A 20,500-nucleotide genomic window follows, 5' to 3' on the forward strand; every position below is an offset into this window, starting at 1 on the left:
TTGACCGCCTCCAAAACAGATAAAATATATCTACAAAGATGCTCCGAAGAGAATGCAATAATGCTGAAGCCTTAATAGAGCGAGGTACAGGTTCCAGGTCTATCTTTGTAGACCACCCTTCACTCAGCAATACATAATGCTTCACAACAGAGACAGCGACTGAAACTTGCAGCTGGACTCACTCCTCATATCAAGACCCAATTTGTCTAGCACATGAGGTACAAGAACGACCAGGAGAGATAAAACCACTATGATCACTGAAGCAAAGATAGAAGATCAGCCAACAGAAGATTTTATCTTAAAGTCAGTTGAATAGGAGATTTAGATAATTGACAGAGAGGTTTATTGACAATTATGAGATTTTAACACCTATATTTCTGTCTTTTACTCCTTAACCATATCCCACACTTTGTGAATGATGCTTTGTCTCAAATACATACATCTATGAGATACAGTGCCTTCTAGACTGTCCCCAAGTGGTCTCATCCATGGGTAAATAAGCTAAGGCAGTGAACTATGCTGTAAAGACTTTAATAGCAAGTTGTGAGGAGAACGAGCAGGAGAAACACACTACGATAAGGACAATGATTGCACCATTTGCTCTACAGCATCTGATATGACCCATTACTGTGAAAATCAGCTTTGTAGGCACAGGTTTGGTTCAAAGGAACTGTCAACACTCCACTGTCATTCCCTCTAGAATGGAAGATTATCCCTGAGAAGTTGTTCAGGGAACTCACTCCAGCGGATACTAGCGAGGTGTCTAAAGATGCTACATGTCTTTTGTAGAACAGAGCAAATCTCAAATTCAGGCATAATTCTTAATAGTCTCCTGTTCCACAAAACCCCATCCTTTAAATTTTACCTTTTCCCTCCACATCTCATTTAAAAACAAATGCAAAGATGAAAGAATTGCCACTGAATTAATGACTCAGTTCTCCCTACTTTTACAGGGGATAAATCCTTTTTAAACTGTAATATCAACGGTTTTGGGTCTACAGACTACAGCCTAAACTCAAATTGAGGAGTTCCAACACTTCTCAGACATGTGAAGTTACCCATTACTTAGACCTGTAGTCTACCTTCAAGCCTTATAAACACAAGTAATCTTACAAGTCCCTTCCTGATAAAACATTTAATTCTTATCAATTAAGAGCTATAACTGCCATTCAAGTTTTTATTTTGTTTTATCTCAACTATTATTGCAATTTGTTCTTTGGCTCTGATATACAAACTTATTCTGGTCACATGCACTTGTAAAAGCAGCCAAAACAGTTTTCTTAGCTTACTGCTGTGTCACTTCTCTTTCTGCATCCATCACCAATTCCTGTTTACCCTATGAACCATGGTGGGATCTTACGAAGAACAACATATTCCTAGTCTTATTCACTACACTTATCCCAGTGTTGAGTCCCACTTCCAAGCAGCATAAAATATCCATACTTCATTTGACTACTTCTCCTGCTACCAAGTACATACTTCTAATTTTTTTTTGTTTCCTAAGGCCTCTCAAAAATTATTTCTACAGAATAAACTAGTTTTTCATTACTGACATCCCTGACCATTATTAAGCACACAAATTATAAAAGTTACTTCTTTATTACAGATTATAAAAGGGATACCTAGCATTTACTTTTTTCTTACAAAACTCATAATTTAATGATTTGTAGCTAACCAGAACTTCCACAAAACTTCTAAGTTGCGCATAACCACAAAAAAATCATTAATATGCGCATAACTAATCTCATAGCTCCCCTCAGTATAAGTGCACATAAAATTTTTTTTTTACATTATTATTAAAAAGTTATTGAAAACCTTTTACAGATAGCAAATTTTACACCTGACCTAGATAACAAAGGTCACAAACCTCAATGAAAATTAGTTACATGCCTAAATAATGGAAGCCCTAAAGGGTTTTACTCTGGTTACATTCTGTAAGTAGTTCTATATCTGGACTCATATTTCAGCCAAATTAACTATAGCTACAGCTTTGACTATTACTCAGTGGTTTGGTTTTGAAAGACTGATCTGTCATGGGCAAAGGTATTTTAATTGCTTATAGATTCAGATAAACATTTTACAGTTCAGCAAGTGGAGGGGAAAAAAAAAGGTAGGGAAAAAAAAACCAATTACCCTCTCTATGTACACTTGCTTACTAGTGAGCTTCTTGAAACACCAGTAGTAATTTGCAAAATATTATCAACCTCAGCAACACACAGAGTGACAGCTATTAACCATTTCCCCCACTCACAGGAAATTTTTCTATGAGGCATCATCACTTACAATGCCATAGGAACTATGTCCATTTCCAAGTTCACAGACTGTGAGTACTCAATCGAAGTTATACTACTAGATAAATTCCTTTGCTTTTCCATAGAACAAAAATCAGATAATTGAATCCTCAATGTTATTTCAAAATAGCTGCCTTGTTACCAGTCAGAAACAAAGGAAAGACTGAAATAAATCAGCTCCAGAGCACCGCATGCTTCCTTAACCAAGCCCTTCAGGCCTGATAGCAGCACTGTGGTATCCATTAAGAACTCTGTAAATTATTATACAAAGAGTACCTCAGGAGCATAGTTTAATGTCTCGATTTTCCTCTGGTGTTCATTGCAGTAGTGATCTAAACACAGGGTCTAGTCAAACAAAATCTAAAATTATGTCAATGTGGCTGATACACATCACATCCAGTAGCCTCTCCATGCACCAGTGACAGAAACATCACTGCAGCAGCAAGGCAGCTCAGATATTTCAGGTGACTGCAAGAGCAAGCCTTTAGCATCCTACAGAACTCACAAAATTTTCCTTTCTTAAAAAGCAGCACTTACAGTCTGAAATTTCACTAATGAGTAATTCAAATATGGATATTATGAGATCAAGTATCATGAACATTACAGCAAAAAGGCATTTATCAGCATAGCATGTTGAGTCAAGCTAAAAGGTCAAGAGTACCAAGAGTCCTACTGGGCTCCAACAGATACTGTGGTTTCAAGCTAGACAGCCGAGGCTGTTATCATCTCCAGGTACTCATTCCACTTCTCTGCTTAAGACAATGCCCTCCAAGGGACAGCATATTCAATCTGCTCACTTGTTTCTGAATTTCTGACTCACACCACATAGTAAGCCAAAAAAGCCTGGTTAGATACCTCTAGACCATCAATGCTCAAGTTATCAAGATTGAGCAAAGAGCCTCAACTGTACTAAAATTAGCCTATGGTTAACTTAGAGAGCATAAAGGGCTGGGGAAAAGGGGAAACAACAGACTACAATTATAAGAACCTCAACTGCAAAGTCATCCATCCTAGATAATAATGCAGTGTAAAACAGAAGAATGTGTAATTTCAAGCAAGTCATAAATCCCATGACACCCAGATTCTGTGATGATATTTACCTCAAGTCTGCTTTGAACATAATATTTATGCAGCAAAGTTGGGAGCTTAACTAGGTGAGTTTTACAGCTGAGTATAACAGAAATTAAAAGTTCATTCACCTGACAAGAAAAAAATCAAGTTATAGAAAAACTGGAAATCAATTTACTGGAAATCAAAACATGAATTCATGCACTTTTTTTTTTGTATTTACAGAAAAGTTGACACAGTTTTTTTTCTTTCTTAGCAAAGAAGCTGAAGACATGAAACATTGCTTGAAATTAACTGAGGCATTTCTATTTTCCAAAACATATACTTTAGGTTATATACCTTCTGACACACAACTTAGTTACTGTGACAGCATCTTATCTAACCCACCCCAATGTAAATATTCTCTACTTCCTGTTCAGTTGCTGCATCTTATGTTCTCCTCGCAGCAGTCAGTTTGATCAACAATACCATTTCAAAGTCCTGAGAGCTATGTGGAATCAGTATGACTACACGGATATCCTGCTTTAAGTCACAGTTTTAAGTTCATGAAATACCCTCCCATAGCTTTACAGCAAGTGCCTAACAGTATTTTAGGTACTGGACACAAAGCACCAGGATAGTCATTGTTTTGAAAAATACGATTTTTAAAAAAGCAGTTTCTTTTCCAATGAAAGTGGTTATCTTTTGAAGCTTTCAAATAGTTCTTTAATACAGATAAATAGTTTCACGTCACAAGCAAGAAGATATTCTGAAACCGAACTTATTGATAGAAAAATAAGAAAATATACAGCATTTGAGTTGTATTTGAATATACGAACCTGTAGTTTAGGTTAAGAAAAGTACAGGCTAAACCCGAGGCAGGCCTAGCACCTTCCTACAACTTCGTCCAACACTGTTTTGTTGTACCGTTGGTGCACCTGGGGCCGTTCCAGCCTCGTCGGGCAAAGGAACTTTCAGCCCCCCGAGCCCCGCGGCTGCTCCTTGGCAGCCGGTTCCCCTGCAGCGCACGGGTCGGCTGCAGGGCAGCGGGAGCCCCGCCGGCCCCCGGCAGCTCCATATGCCGGCGGACAGCGAGGCGCGGAAGGACGGCGCCCACTCCGGAGCCCGCGGCTGTCTCGGAGCCGCCCGGCTTCAAAGGGAGCGAGGCCAGGCCCGGGGCTCAGGGCCGGCAGCCCCGCCGGACCGGGCCGGCCGAGGGGCCGCTGCCACCGTTCATCGCTCCCCGCCCTGCGCTGCGGGCCAGCCGGGCAGGCAGCGAGGCCTGCGAGGGCCGCCCCACTCCCGACGCCGGGACGGGGCAGTGGAGCAGGATGAAACTTCCGCAGCCTCAACTTCCCAGCCCCCGGCCAGGCTGTCCTCACACGCCCCCGCCCGCCCCGGGCTCCGACCCGCCGCGCCCTGGTGGGGCGGCTGGGGGTGCCCTGGTACCCTCGCCCCCGGTCGGGACTTACCACGCATTTCTTGCCGAGGAAGCCGAAGAGGCTCTCGTTCTCCTGCGGGGTAAGCAGCAGCGAGCCCACGTTGGTGACCCGCCGCGGGGGCTGCTGCTGCGGGGCGCCGCTCATGGCCGGGGCCGGCCCGGCGCTGCCCTCGCCGCCCTGCGACCGATGGCGCCCGCGGCCCCTTCCTCCCCTTCCTCCTCCGCCGCCGGGGCCGGGGCCTCACAGCAGCCGCATCGCGGAGCCTCCCTGGCGGGGCCGGGCAAGGAGGGAGGAGAAGAGGGGCGGCGGGGAGGGTGCCGGGGAGGGGGGCGGCCGGGAAAGGGGGTGCCGGACAGCGGTGCAGCCGCGCCGGAGCCGCTGCGCGCCGGAGCCGATCCCGATCGCTCCCGCCCCTAAACTTCCAACTCCGGCCCGGCCCCGGCGGCCGCGCGATCCAACATGGCAGCGGGGGCGGGCGAGACCACGGCGCGCGGCAGCCAAGGGGGAGCCCGGCGAGCGCGCGGCCGCCGCGACCATGCGCCGTGCGGGGGAGAGGGGAGGGCGCCGCCTTCCGTGCCCGCCCCCTCGGTACCTGCCGGGCCGGGCGGTGCCGGGCACTGGGGGCCGGCGGGGGCGAGAGGAGGAGGAGGAGGGTTATTGCAGCACGAAGAAGAAAGTCTAGAAAATGACGAAAAGGAGGAGCGGTCGCCGCTGTAGGGATGCAGCCGCTGTCCCGGAGCCGTGGGAACCGCCGGGGCGCCGTGAGGGGCTGTGCCGCCCGCTGCTCCGGGCTGAGGCTGTGGGGGGATCGCCCGGAGCGCGGAGGGGCCCCGGTAACATCGCCCGAGCGGGGCATCCGGACCGCCCGCGGGGATACGGGAACCAGCGTGTGCTGGAAGCCCTTCAGCTGCCAGTGGAGCCCGGTACAATCTGTAACGCAAAAGTCTTTTCTCGTTTTGTGGCAGAAAGGAAGCTGCTGCCCGCGCAGGTTGCCCCGCCGCGGTGTCGCTGCGCAGCCAGCGGGAGGCCGGGCGGGTGTTCCCCTCCCCCGGCCCGACGCTGCCTGCCCCAGCCGGAGGTGAATAGTAGGTATTGCACGCACTCCAGGGACTAGCTGCTGAGAAATCGCGTATACAATCAACAGCCTTTGTCAAACAGATTTTTCTTCCCCCTGCTTCTCTCCATGTGTCAGCAACCAGCTGCGATGAAGGTTGAAGGCGTTTCAAAACCTAAGGACCCAAAGCGCTGCTGCTTATACTCAGCTTTCAGTTGTACAAAATAAATGTTCACGTTTCTCACATGCAAAGGTGGAAAACAGATATCAAAATGAGCACCTTGCTAGTTTTCTCTGGTTTTAGGTGAAGAGTGTGCCTTATCCTCTGATAAATTGTGTGTGTGGAAGGTGCTAGGTAAAAGGTGGAAGGTCCCCCACTGTAATTTACTGTATGTTGTAGAGAAGAGCTGAAGGAGTGTAAGAGGAAACGAACCGGGGAAGACAGGAGAAAAACCTGGGAACACAAGTCTTTGTATGTATAATGCTGTACTGACTACGTATCTTCCAAAAGATCAGGCAGGATAGCAGCACCTTCTCTGCTTACAAGCCTTTTGCCTGTACTTTAGAGCTTGTAACTGTGTCCTAAAGTGTAAGGAAGGGAGAATATGGAAGAAAATCCTGATTTTACACCATAAAAATAGTTTAAAATGCATGCCTATACAGGACTCCTCAATCTGCAGATCTCTGGGAAGTGACTTGAGTCTTACTATAAAGGAAAACCAGTAGGTACCAAGTGCTTCCAAAGTACAGTAATTTCACGACCATAAGGCGCACCGGACTATAAGGTGCACTTCCGGGTTCAGGGAAAAATTTTTGTCATAAGGGTGCGCCTTATAGTCGTGAAATTACTGTACTTCTCAGCAATCCTACATACTTCAGTTTTACACACTTTCTGTAAGGTACAGGTTTTCTGTGTAAGTATGTGTGTATTTTAGTGGAATGGGAAATGCTTAGGCTATAGAATATGGCAGCATTTCTTTCATTGCAAATGTATGTAAAAAGATAAAACACTTGGAAGCACTTTACAAGATGTTATTTTGTGGGATTTCTTGTGGGGTTTTTTTTTTTTGAGGTTTGTTTGTTTGGTGTTTTTTTAATTTCATAAACCAAACAATTATAGCTGAAGCCGTTTTGGGAAAATTTACATGGCTCCCTTGCTGGTGGTGTAAATAACAAGAAATACAGTACAACTTCAAGGTATATGCTGGTACTATCCTCATTTTCTAATCACTTGATCCTTGATTATTTTTTCTCTGTAAAAACTTTGGATGTTTGTTCCTGTGTAGATCTTGCCATACTGCCTGGGTGTTACAGGTGATGCATTTTGCTTCATACTGTTCTTTTCACACCAGCTGGCTGGGAGTTATTCTTAAGGACCTTTTAACCTTCAGGCTCTATTGTTAGGATTTTGTTTGCTTTTTTAATGAGGGGAGGACGGAAAGGGAAGAAAAGAGGTCTATTTTCAGTCCCTGAGTTTCATGAATTATTCAAAGGCTGTTTCTGTTTTCATATCCTGGTTAAGCATCAAGTCCTGAAGGGAAGGGGAAATACTAATATCTGTCGATGAATCCAAGGGACCCAGTGAAAAATAGATTTTTGCCTTTGATATGTATGTTTGCAATAATTTCAGCGAAAACTCCTGTTTCTGCATAAAACATCCAGTTTGAAGCAAAGTTCTCCCAAGGAAAGCCGTCAAGTTACCTTTCTGTATTTTGAAAATGTAGGAGTGCTCTTGCTGCTGTTTATTGGAAGCTGTCCTCTGAATTTCTCACTGTGCTCCTTAGGGTTCAAATTGTGTTACCCATTGCTGATGTCTAAGAGCTTCTTGGGAAGCTGCTCTTCTTTTGTATTTTTCCATTTCAGGATACCAGCTCTTAGCACCAAGGTACTGGAATACATTGGAAATTGTATAATGCATATCAATATAAGTAAGCATTGTGATGTTAAAGATCTTTATTACAAATTCTTATTTAATAAATAGATTTTATTATCCTTGTCAGAGTTACCTTTGACAGAGAATTGAATTTTGTCTTTAAATGTGAACCTCTACAGTAATAGTTCATACTTTGAGTTTCACAGTTTAAAATAGTCACACAATTTCAGAAGTGACAGTCTACAATTGAAAATGGAGTAAGAATGTGAGGAAAACTTTGTACCTAAAGTTAATTTTTCTAGTGCTATGAATCGTACTTTAAAGATTTTATTAATGACTGAACTATGTAAGTGGGAAAAATTAGTTATCGAAGGATTCATTTTTTTTCTATGTAGCATCACTGCATTTCCCAAGTCTTGATCTTGTCACAGTCCTTGTTTCAGGTCATGATTTGGTTTTCTACTTTTCCATAAAAGGAAGACACAGTTGATTCCACCAAAGAACAAGCAAGGGTAACAGAGAATATGTCTTTCCAAGGAAAAAAAATATTCCTGCCATCTATTCCATCTCATGTTATTTGCAGTGTGAAGTGCAACAATCTGGGATAAGTGCAAACCTCGTTTCAGTGACCAAAAGAGCATGGCTGGAGGAGATCAGGAGTGAGAGGTTACTGTGACCACACAGGAGGGGTATGTCAACAGGGCAGCCTGGGAATGAACAAAAGTGAAGCAAGCTGTCTTTCCCTCAATACCCTTTTTGGTTGGCCCTGTAGAAGACACCAGTCTGCTCACTGCAAAACCGCTTGTGGTAACTGAAAATGAGGAACTGTCTTTGTGGTTGGAAGTGGATTTGCAGCTGTGAGGACACAAGTTCTCTTTTTTGAGTAAATCATATTTTTCTCAACAGAGACACTGTTGAAGAGGATTGGGTTTGCACTGTTACTGAATCGATGTCAAATATCATATTAGTTATTTTACTGTTAATAGCCTCATTCTACTCTCTGTGTTCTGAGCCTTTAAAAGTTGAGGAGTCGCAGCCCTGAGAGTTACTCCTGAGATAACTGAATTATCTATTAAGTAAGGGTTTATTTCAGATTCAGTCACTGAATTTCCTTTCTCAGAAATTTTGCATTATCTGTTTCAAGTGAGGAGTAATCTAGAAGAAAGAGGATCAAACCCATGATGTTTTATTTTCTCTATATTGTATGCTGTAGGTTTCAATAACAGAATGACATGATTTAGCCAAAGCTGATGGTTAAGTTTTATTTTAATTGGTCAATAAAGTTTCTGCTGATTCCATGTGGATGTGGAAGTGTGTCAGTAGGAAGCAGCCTCCCCTTGGTGGGCAGGCTGTGCAGCAGTGTCCTTGCTGCAAGAGTGAGCAGGCTGCAGCCTGACAACAAGTGCTGTGGTACAATAAGTTCTTTCATTTCTTGCACAAATCTTGTCTTGGGTACCAGCTAAAACTTTTCTCTTCCTGTAGTGCCCATTGTATATGTAATTTGTTTGTATCTTTTCTAGCCCTCGTTTTTGACATCACACTGTTTACTTGAAGAAAAGTAATTTGTGCCCTTCCAGTTTACTCAGCATAGGATAAGGTTGGTTTTGATTTGGATATAGAATTGTAGTTTGGAGTTATGGGGATATCTTACTCTTTTCAAGAGCTCCTCAGCAATTCCTTTGTGTGAAGCATTGATCAGACTGTATTGCTCACCTTTTCAAGACTGTGAGGAAGATGGACCACAAACATACTGGAATTTGAGGTGTCCTCTCTCTCCTCTTACTTACAGATCATTGCCTGCAGCAGCTGTGCAACAGTTCTATAGCTGCTCTGCAAATTAGAGGAAAACATTTTTCTTTCCCCAGCCCAGGTAGCATCTAGCCTTGAATTAGAGCTCATCTTCAAAATTGTATGGCACAGGCCTTGTTAAAGCACTCTTTTTATTCTCTTTATAACTTAGCAACGGTGTGACTTCTTGAATTTTACACTCAACAATAACCATGAATGGAGTAAATAAGTTAATCTTGTTTTATTTGCAGATATTAAATGGAATATTTATTCCTTCCTGTAAGTTCCTGACATTTTTTGAATTCAATGTAATGAAATCCCCCTTTGGCCATTAATCAGCCACCATGGTGCTCAAGAACCTCACCAGTTAAAAAAAAGCAAAGAGAAACATGTTCTTTCCTTACTGGGATCTGCACATCTGTTAGAGTACATTTCCTTAACAACAAAAATGTTACTCTGGCTTTGAAACGTCAGTTCTTATTTGCAGCGTGACTGACCTCCCACCCTGATCAGCGTGGTTCTGACCAGGAAGCCTTGTCTTTACTGAGAGGAGGGAAGCACAGGCAAGTGCATTCAAAATCCACCTTTTTTACTCTAAGTGCTAAGAACAAAGTACATGCTCTCTAAAATCTGCGTCGAGGTCAATAGTTTACTCCCAACAGATCAGTGAGCAACTGGCAAATATGTAATGCAACTCAGCAACAATTGCTTTTTGGATCCTGATGGATGACTTAATGACTTTTATATAATTGTTATTTATTATTTTTTATTTTAAATTTTTTTCTTTAATTCTCTATTTGGCATGTAACAACCTTAAGGAATAAGCATGAACTACACCTTTGTTCTCCGTTGAGGTTGTGCTGGGGCTCGCACCAGCAGATCCTTACTGCAGCCCTGTGGTATGTCAGGGCTGGCCATATCCTGGCAGTCCTGCTCTGCTGCTGCTGTTCTCCAGGAGGCCAGAGGCTGAGATCCTGTCAAAGGACAGATTTGGGTTTGGACCTGGGGCTTCTCTGTTGCATCATACTGTCTCTGGTACTTCTTGAATTGTTTTGGTTCTGTGAGAGTTTCACCAGTTGATGCAAATATTTCGGGGGAGAGGGAAAAGAGAGAGCAGTGTTTATGCATTGGCGCTCTTGCAGGTGTATGGCTCCACTTCACAGAGCAGGACTGAGAACATGTGTATCTTGATCAGCCTGATTTTTGTGTTTGGGAAGGTTACTTGCATAAACTGCAGGCCAACTGGTATTATATTGTTTTTACAGGAAAAAGAGTATATACTTTAAAAATCTAAAAACTTGATAAATGTATTCTATAGGAGTTTTAACATATATAAACAGAACAAAATCGAACATGCTACAAACTGGCTTGAGAAGATGGATAAAAACTATCAAATCAATTGTTTTTCAAAACTACTATGTTGCTTAGTGCCTATGATCCATCAATAAGAAAATCTGTAGTCTGCAGTTGTTTCACCTCTGAGAGAATTAAGTCTGAAAGTATTTATTTGTTTTTGATTGCATTCTAGTAAGTAAAGACAGTTAAATTTTCTTAAGACCTTAGGAATATCTGGAATTTAGCACAGACAGCCGAGTTATTTTAATTTGTACTTTCCTGGCTACCCTATTATTACTTTCAATTAAGGACTCTTCCCATGGTATGTTAGGATGGCACATACAAATTATGTCAGTGTTTATGTGGATATCTACTTTGCTTATGTTCACTAACTCTACCTGAAGGAGAAGTTGTCCAATAAGAACATACCTACCTGACTTTTTCTTTTTGTAACTAAACTGCTGGTACGTGTGTAGCATAGTATTGCTTGAAGCCTTGTATGGTTTTGATGCCCAACTGCCTTTTAAACATGTATGAAAACTCAGTGGCTGATCTGGGGAGGGAGCTGTTAAACTTGGAGAACATCCACAGCAGTCCTCCTCCTAAAACTAATCAGCCTTTAATAAATACTGATTCTGTGTGCTACAGCCTGTAATTGTGAAATTTAGTTCTGTTTCTATACTTTGTGACAAATAATTTTTGGAAGATGTGAAACTTTTTTATTCATACATATCATAGTTCTTCAAGCCTATCATTATATATATGTTACATATATATATGTATACATATATATATGTATTTGACAGCTTCAGACATACCATTGTGAAATGTAGATTTGGTTTTGTAGTGTTTGCTGCTACAGCATAACATGTAACGCTGACTTGTTTTGTCCGGGTAGCTTCCGTGACCTTGAATTTTCTTGTGTCTATTTAAAATATGAAACCCAGCATTTTTATTTAAAATACTGTCACAATAATTAAAGTACAGTGAGTTGCTGTTCAATAACTAGAAACCTACAGCACAGCTAATAGGGCTTTCTGAGAACATACTTGCTACTGCTATAGCAACTCTTTCACAGAGGTCATGGCAGGGAGCCAGAGGAGGTTGGTAGACAGCTAGGCAACCAGAAAAGAACAAGTTTGTCAGCATGTACAGCTGATTAACGTGAGGATAATTTTCCATAAGCATAGCCTGCAGTGTTTGCTTAAGGTGGGGGTGTTTAATTTTTCACTAAACTTCCTAAAAGCTAAGCCATTTTTAACTGTGGTAGAAAGAAATTTGTACAATTCCAATGGAATAAGGTTCCGTAAGATTTTTATACTATTTTTACTCTGCCTACACGGTGCGTTGACTGAGGTGGATTTCATATATAGGCAATACAATGTTATTCCCATGAAGATACATTATGACAATTATTTTTGGTAAGTGGTTTTATTTCTACTAGTTAGAGTGATCAGAACAAGAAAATATGAGAAACAATTAGTGGCAGAAGAAGCAGCCTTTAGTTATTATGCTCTCCTGCTTATGAATGTCGTCTGGATTGCCAACATGTAATAGGAAATAAATTAACTTGCTTTTCTAGGTTGCTTATTGTTATAAACATTTAATAAGGCTGTGGGAATATGTATGGTCTTCTAAATTTTATGTTACTCTGTAACCCAAAATCTCTGTTCAAGTATAACTAAATTTTTGGGTAGTAAAAGAGCCTGGCCAAGGCTACACCCAAGATGTGTGAAACAGTTCACATGTTTTCACTCTTGTATAAGTTTTGGTCCGTTTACTTATTTGGTTAATTGTCCACTTACAGATTCAGGTAATGAAGGCCCATCCTCCCAGATTGCTCTCCTCAATTCACTGTTTATACTTTTTGGGCCTGAAGTTGCAACGGTGTCCTTTTTTGTTGGGCTGGAAAAGGATTGTTTTGTCTGACTAAACTGTGAGGAGAACTTGCTATCACTTTATATGAAGTTCAGAGTTACATACTAAGGCAGTAGAGAATCTGGAAAGTATGGACGCTAATGCTTAAAGCACCGATAGTTCCCGTCTCCAAAGCAGGTTTAGGTGTATTCAACTGCTGCACTGAATTTATACTTCTCCTTTCTGCAGCTGTCTCCATATGCAAGGTGAAGGCTGAAAGGAGAATATTATCCAGGCCTGTGTCAAGCAGAGACTTCCTTCTCACTGAAATAACCCAGTGTTTGCCTGAGGAATGGTATAAAACAGATAGACTAAAATAAATGCACGAACTCTAAACATTCAAAAGAGAAGACAAAAATCAATTCATATTAACACTGTTGGGTTTTTAAAAATGAAATAATAACTCACTAAATTCTTAATATTGTTCTTGAATATACAGGATATTTGCCAAAGTCTATAACTAGGTATGGTTTATTTCAAATATGATGCAACCCATAACCTACATTCTGATTAATTTTGCAGTATGAGCTGTCTTTATCCATTATTTATTGTGCTCAGATATGAGGAGGATCAGAATATTAAACAGAAAGAGCACAGTGGCTTTGAGGATGAATTGTAGAAATGAGGTGAAATGGAATAGTAAAACCAGTAGTGCTTAAGTGTCTGGGTTGAGAATTACTGAAGGGGAGATCCAGGAGTGGCTGGGAGTTGCCCTGGCAATGTGGCCTTGGAAAGGTGAATGCAGGTCCCTGGGGCTTCTGGTGAGAGATTCCCACTAAAGCCAGGGAGGCATTAGTGCCATTGTGCAAGGCCCTGAAGCACCTTATCAGGAATAATGTGTATGATTCTCTCTCTCCATTTTATTGAAGTGAATTTAGATTGGAACAGGTTCAGAGGACAGATAATGTGTCTGGGAGAATAGAAAGAGGAGATGAGGTATCATGGCAAAGCAAAATGACAGAAGACCAAAGAAAAGATATAAAAGTTTAAGTATAGTATACTTCCTGATCAATAAATAGGTATAGTTTCTGTTGACTTGATATAATTTCTGTTCCTATATGTAATTTCTTAACAAGCAATGGTGACTGCACTGTCATTTTTCAGGTGGTGAGGGACTTTATGAATAACAGGGAGGAAATACTTTTATTTTAAAGTAAAAGATCATGTTAGTTCCAGAAAAGTGTTTAGAAATTTGCAACAGATACCTTTCTAGAGAAATTTTGTGTTTTAAATGTCTTGCCATCTGAAAAGTAATAATAAACCAAATCACTGCTATGGAAGGAATTTAAAATCCTTCTGTCTGAAGTTGTCTAAAACTAATAATGATTTGGGAGTCTTTTGAAGAAGAGTAGCTTCTAAACAAATCTGTCAAATATTAAGCCTCTGTTTAGTCTAGAGCAGTGAAATTGCTTTGAATAGAAAATACATGATAAAGTATGTGTAATGGGTCTTGTCAAAAAGCTTTTTCATTCTGTTTTGCATTTTCCAATAACAGACAATCTCCACTGCATTTAATAAAACTTCTGAAGCCAGAACTGATTGCTGGTTAATTTAAAAGAAAGGAAAGTTTATTACCTCTCTTTGCAGTATACTGCTCATTCTCTGAATCTAGAAGTCAGTGGTTAAATAAAGTCTCTCTGGGAGGAATTTTCCATTGTGAGTCATAAGCATTGGATTGACAACCTTTATAGAAATTTAAATGCAGTCCTATTAAACAGTACACTTCTATAGATGCTGAGGGATAAATTTCTTTCACGGGGTGCGGGGGCACTAAGGTTCAGTATCTGAAAGAAAGACTAGTAGAAAGTTCATGTAGCTATGAGAAGCCATAAGGCTGGAATCTGCCTGGCTGGAGCACCTGTAGTATCCCATTAGGAGGACAGGATATCTGATGATACAGAGCCCATCAACCAGCAGCAATTATCTAAATGGTGTTTGCCCACAGGAATAAAGCAACGGCCACAAAAATAAAAAATTGCTGGGTTTCTTTCAATATCATATTAGAGCTGGATATTGCTCTCACAAACATCACTTGAAACACGTATTTCACTAAAATGAAAATAACTACCACAATACTTCCTGGCCTGGATTTTGAATGTGCAAAATTTAGAAAAAAATTGTCCTCTAAACTTACTTTGTTTCCTCAACTTTTTCTCCCATAAATATCAGTATGGCTTAATTTTGAGTTTCTCCAAATAAACTGTGGGCAACCTATAAGTGAAAAATGTAAATGTGTCAAAAATTATTAAAAATTTCAAACACCACTGGCTGTCACCAAAAAAAAAACCATAATGCATAGGGGAAAATACTGTTTCCTGTATTTAAAATAATTGACAAATGTAGTGCCAGTTGACCCACTTGGGATGCTGAGCACACACAGGAAGGAGAAAACTAGAGGGATCACAGATGATACTGTAGTGGTGCACAGGAAGAATGCTGAGAAGAGGATATGCAGAGATGCTGGGCAGCTTTCTGGAGCACCAGAGAAGGCATCACCAGCAGGTGTTTTGGGAATGTGTAGCATCCCTGTTCTGATTGAATCTGAGCACTCATAAATGCCAGTGTGTGACCACCATTTTGCGAAGCTGCCCCTGGTTGCTGGCTGGACTCGTGGTAAAGTTTTTGGACATGGACTCTTCTTGGTGGTGGCAATTCTCAGAGCAGTTCTACACAGCTACATGAACTTAAAAACCCCTCCCAATATAATCTCTTCTGACATCAGGTCAGGCACATGGCGTTGTGCAAGTTATTTCTTCTTAACCTCTAGATCACTTAAGATCTGGCACTGGTAGTACCTTCCTGGGGAAGGGCATTGCAAGGTGATTGCAAGCTACATGTGTGAACACAAACCCCATGCAGCTCAGGACTGTGCTTCTCAGAAGACAGGAGTGCCAAAAGAGAAATGCAGTGAGGCCCTGCCGCTGTTACAAGAGTGTTACTATTTACATTTTCTGTCTTGTAGTAATAGTTTTTTGTCAGTGTCCACTTCTACATGTTATTTGTTAATTTAAAGCAAATTACTGTGTACTGCAAGTGATCTGCTACTCTAACTTTCACTTCTCCCTCAAAACCAGCTACTAATAAAACATAAAAGATGTACTTTGCTGTACATATGTTTTTCTCTTTGTAAAACTGAATAGCTGAAGTTATGCCAAAAGTTTGAACAAGCAAATGAACAAAACTCAGTAAAGAATCTACATAAGTGAGTTGTGTTTCAACACATTCTTCTGAGCCAGCAATCAGAGACTTAAAGTATTTGGAAACAAAACAATTGATTAACCAATGTAGTCCATAAAATTAATCAACCATAATATACTTCCTAAGATTAGCAGTAATTTCCCACCGGCCGTAACCTCTCTCCCTGCAGCAAAACAAGCACTTTACAGGTCTGTATCACTCCATATCTCATGCCAGCCCACAATCCAGAGAGCAGCTATTTAAGTTGGTTTCATTAAAGTTGCTGTGTATTGCAGAAATGAGAGCATTCGTGCATGTATATGAATGTATGTATTTTATGTATATATGTATGTATTTTTTGTATGTATATAATCAATGATTTTTTTGTCCTGCACTTCTATTCCAGGAAGGATGCATCCTGTCCACTTGGGTAAAGGAAAACGATCATGAGAGAACCATTTATTTTCAACAATCTTGTAGAGCGTCACTTGTATTTGGCCTTTCCAATGCATTTTATACTGGAACTTCTGCAGCAGCAAAGGCTGTAGCTGAACTTTTAATGTGGCTTTGCTGTCTGGATGAGGTTTTATAGCCCAGGGCCTTAGGACAGGCAGGATTTCCAAGATGCATTTATTGGAAAGCTGTGGATAGCTTGGATTGCTTCTTCACACGGGTTTTTGAAATCACTGCTGTTCATGCAAGATAAGTTGAATCCAAATGTCTCACTCTCAAAGTTCTGATATATTTGTGAGTTCTGTAAGCAGTTGGCCTATAAATGTAAATCTCTGCCTATGGTAAACATTTACAATGAATCAAAGAGATCTGCAGTGGCTGCATGTTGACTTCAACAGATGTATGAAACTTCAAAGACACTGCACATGACTGGTTCTCCAGTGAGTAGTCTTACCTGCAGTGAGATAGATGATATTTTTACTCAAAATAGGTGTGGGAATATTTCCAGATCCAAAACCAGCCATAGCTCAGTACGCAATTCTTTTGTATTCTCTTTTCAGTCACTGCTTACTTAAAATTCTAGATTATTCTATGAAATCTCTTTTTAGTTTGTTAGCAAGAAGACTTATGCCTGTCTTGAGTTTAATTGCAGACAGTGGAGGTACAGAGACTTGATCATCAGTATTAAGATTTTAAAAATGTATTAAATGTATTAAATGAAGAAATTTCAAATTATTCTGCCTTGTTTGTGCCATATTTTTAGAAAATAAATCTGGATAAATCTTCTGATGGCTTCCCTTTCATATTATGTTTGTTTCCAGTGTTTCTAGTGATCTCTCACTTTGCCCCAACAAAAATACTGAAAGAGAAACTATTACAAGTTGTTGCTGATTCTAGTGCAGGCACATCAAGGAAGTGCAGAGAGCATCACAAGTAGCGTGGCAATCACTATACCAACTGATGGTGGCGATGCTTTCTGCAATTACAAACCTGGCTCTGAGTTCTCTCAGACTCTTTCAAAATTCTGTTCAAATTGATGAGGCAAAGTTCAATGTTCAGAGGATTTTCCGCTGAAATTATGCCCTTGTCTTAATTCTGTGAGGGTGGGACAACAATGGCAGGAGCAGAGATTTAGGGAAAGGCGTCACACTTGCTATCAGGCCCAGGATATTGCAGTTTCTAATCTTGGTGACATTTTCTACTGAAGAGGCACAGCAGGAGATAAAAAGGTGGGTGGAGTGGCTGGCATTTAGATGAGCCAGACTGCTTCTAACATCAAGAGAATTTCAATTCAATAATTGGCCAAAGAGTCAACCAGATTTTTGCCTTGCCTAAGGCAGTATTTCCATAATGGTTTTGGTCTGTGCAAATTGCTTTCATACAAACATGGAGTCAGGGAGCTTAGGCAAATGCCTTAATTCTTAGAGGGCTTTGCGTGTGGCTAGGAATTGTCATTTCCTTAAACATTGGACATGTAATTACAGTTTATCTTCCCAAATTATGTTTATTGCACAATTCTAGTATCTTTCTCATTGGTTGAATAATTGGGCTGGTTTGCAATAAACACTTTTAATCTATGTTGCCTACTTTCTAGGTAATTATGGTCTTGCTAAATAAGTTTTTGTGGAAGCATTGTCTTATGATTTTCCTTTACAACTTTATACATATATATATGTATATCTGTTTATCTATATGTATGTCTCTATATTCTTTTCCGAACTGATTTTTAAGTGGCGCCATTGTATTTCAGTGATTAAAAAGTGCATTTATTGTTACTTCACGCATTAACCTTTATTAAGTCACTTTCTACATATACTTAGAAAGGCAAAATGAACAGAAAGTGCCTCTAAATGTAAAGCAACTGGTGCTAAAATATATAGTTCCCCTCATAGGTTCACCACAGAGGATAATGCCAACCTGCTGACACAGCATGTGTAGTACTATATTGAGCTATTTTAATGGCTGTTCATTTGTTTTTTATTTTTAGAGGCTGTTTTTGAAATACATATTTAAGATTTTCTGTTTAAAGTCATTTGGAGTTCTGAATTAAATACCATCCACAGGGCTCAAAAAATCTTGATAATGTTATTTTTATGAGGCACAAGAGGTAGGATTCATTTGAGTCTGTGCAGATCACTGCAGGAGTTATCTGCACCTATGCTAATCACATCATTTTCCCTTTACAACCAAAGAAAAGAAATGAGTCAGATGATTTACTTCTGATATCTGATACAGGATGAGATGAACTGCACCTTAAAAGCAACTCTTTCTCCCTAGAGACTTCAAAACAAGCTTTGATGACCAATTCAGGTATAGACATTTGCACTGGTGTTATCAAAATAGAGGTGAATCCCACCAAGGTGACTGGCAGTAATTATGAGCATGCCTTTAAACAAACTTGAGCACTACAAATTTACTCTAGCTGTACAGCTGTTTGCATATTAAACAACCTGGTAATACTCAACTTCCACAACATCTTTTTATTTTTTCTTTTTTAATCTTTACAGTAGATTGCCGACAATTCTAAATAGTCCTTTAAAAGAAGAAATTCAGGTACTGAAAAAAAAAAGTCTGCAACTTTTAAGTTCTGAGAGTGAAGGCAGAGGTATCAGTGTTTAAGTAAATTGCTATATAGCTATATTATTAGCTTTAAACTTACAGGAACTTTACTAATGGTCCTGAAAACTCATGAGTAAGGGCAAACCCACACATTATGCTTAAATCAAGTTTGTATAATTTAATTGAGGCTTACATTAAAGGCTTAAATATGTAAACAAATCTTCTACATGTGGATTTGAAGAACTTTGACTCATTTCTTGGAGTAAGATGTTGCCACTGCAAATGTAGGCATTTTTTTCTTGATGAATATGTTTTTGCTAACCTTTTTTTATTTTTTTTTTAATTTTATGGAGCTGACCTCAAAATAATTTTTCAATAATCTTTCTATTACATTAACCAATTTGTCAGGAATCTATGTGGCATAGTGGGTAATCATAGCATTGTGCATTTTTTTGCATGATAGACCTTAGCCTTGTGCTAAAGTATTCTGAAACAATGAATAGTTTTTAGACCCAAAAGGCTGCTCTGTAGAATTATGAGAACCTAAAAAAAAAATAAAAAGAAAGGGGGGAAAATAAAAGTGAAAACTTCATTTGCTAAAGAAAATACACTTTCATTTTCACCCACAAGGTGGTGCTACTTCCTCAATTTAAAGCACAATTTTCCTTTGTAAGCATTATAAAAATGGCATTTACCAAATTAATCCCTATAGAAAGGGTGAAGGAGGAGTCCTACTAGTGCCTTTAAAATAGCATTTAATTGGCATTTAATTGGCATTTAAATGACATTTAAAGGACATATGGTCCTTGTGCTGGCCCTCTGCAGAAAACTAGGATACATCCCTGACTGAATTCAGGCATTTGCTAATTTGTGTGACAGAAATAACCTTTTAGTGCATATGGTCACTGCCAGCTCTTCAGCAAGTCATGGTGCTCCATCTGAGTGGGTTTCAATTTCTTTCTGTGCACCACAAAACTATTATTTAGCAAATTTCAAAGTTTTATATCGAAGTAAGTGTACTGAAGGTTGGTCATCTGCACAGATACAACTGAAATTTAAGAAGAGTGAAGCTGCCAGTGTGTGGCTGAGAATCCATCTGACCCATTCATTCAATATTCTTTTTAGAGCCATTTCAGAAAAAGACCTTTTGGGATACTAACTATGGTTTATTATTCTTTTCACCTTATATAGGTGAAAACCTGAAAGAGAAAGAAAAATACCCAATGGTTTGTGCAGCACTTTGTCTGTATAATTATCTTGAAATCAGATGCTGCAAGAATAAGAAATGGCAAAAGAGGCAGTCCCTTGGCAGCTCTCTGTCCCCATGCTTGGCTCCTCTTGCTCATCCCCACTGGTCCCACTTTGCCCTGACGTTCTCCAAGAATCTTCTACCTGCTTCCCTGGTTGTTTGCCCTGTCTGCTTCCCCTCACACTCATTTGGTAGCTGCTTCCTCTGTGGTCACCCCCGAAAAGTACAGGGGAGCAAAAGAGCATGGAGTGTGTCCCTGCCTTTACTAGGGGTTCAAGTACCCCAAAAATAGGATGTAATGATGCAAAAATATTG

At 40.3% G+C, this 20,500-nt stretch overlaps 1 protein-coding gene across 1 annotated transcript in view; it reads right to left on the minus strand.

Annotated features, from left to right (window-relative positions):
- Positions 1 to 5,288, minus strand: part of WASL (WASP like actin nucleation promoting factor) — a 48,611-nt gene extending 43,323 nt beyond the window's left edge. The window contains exon 1 of the mRNA XM_033058115.1: positions 4,811 to 5,288. Coding sequence (XP_032914006.1) covers positions 4,811 to 4,924 — 114 coding nt within the window. The 5' untranslated portion in view covers positions 4,925 to 5,288. The remainder of the gene's footprint in view (positions 1 to 4,810) is intronic.
- Between the last annotated feature and the right edge of the window lie 15,212 nt (positions 5,289 to 20,500).

This window comes from Catharus ustulatus, chromosome 4 (genome assembly GCF_009819885.2).
Source record: "Catharus ustulatus isolate bCatUst1 chromosome 4, bCatUst1.pri.v2, whole genome shotgun sequence".
NCBI classification, from domain to species: Eukaryota; Metazoa; Chordata; class Aves; order Passeriformes; family Turdidae; genus Catharus; species Catharus ustulatus.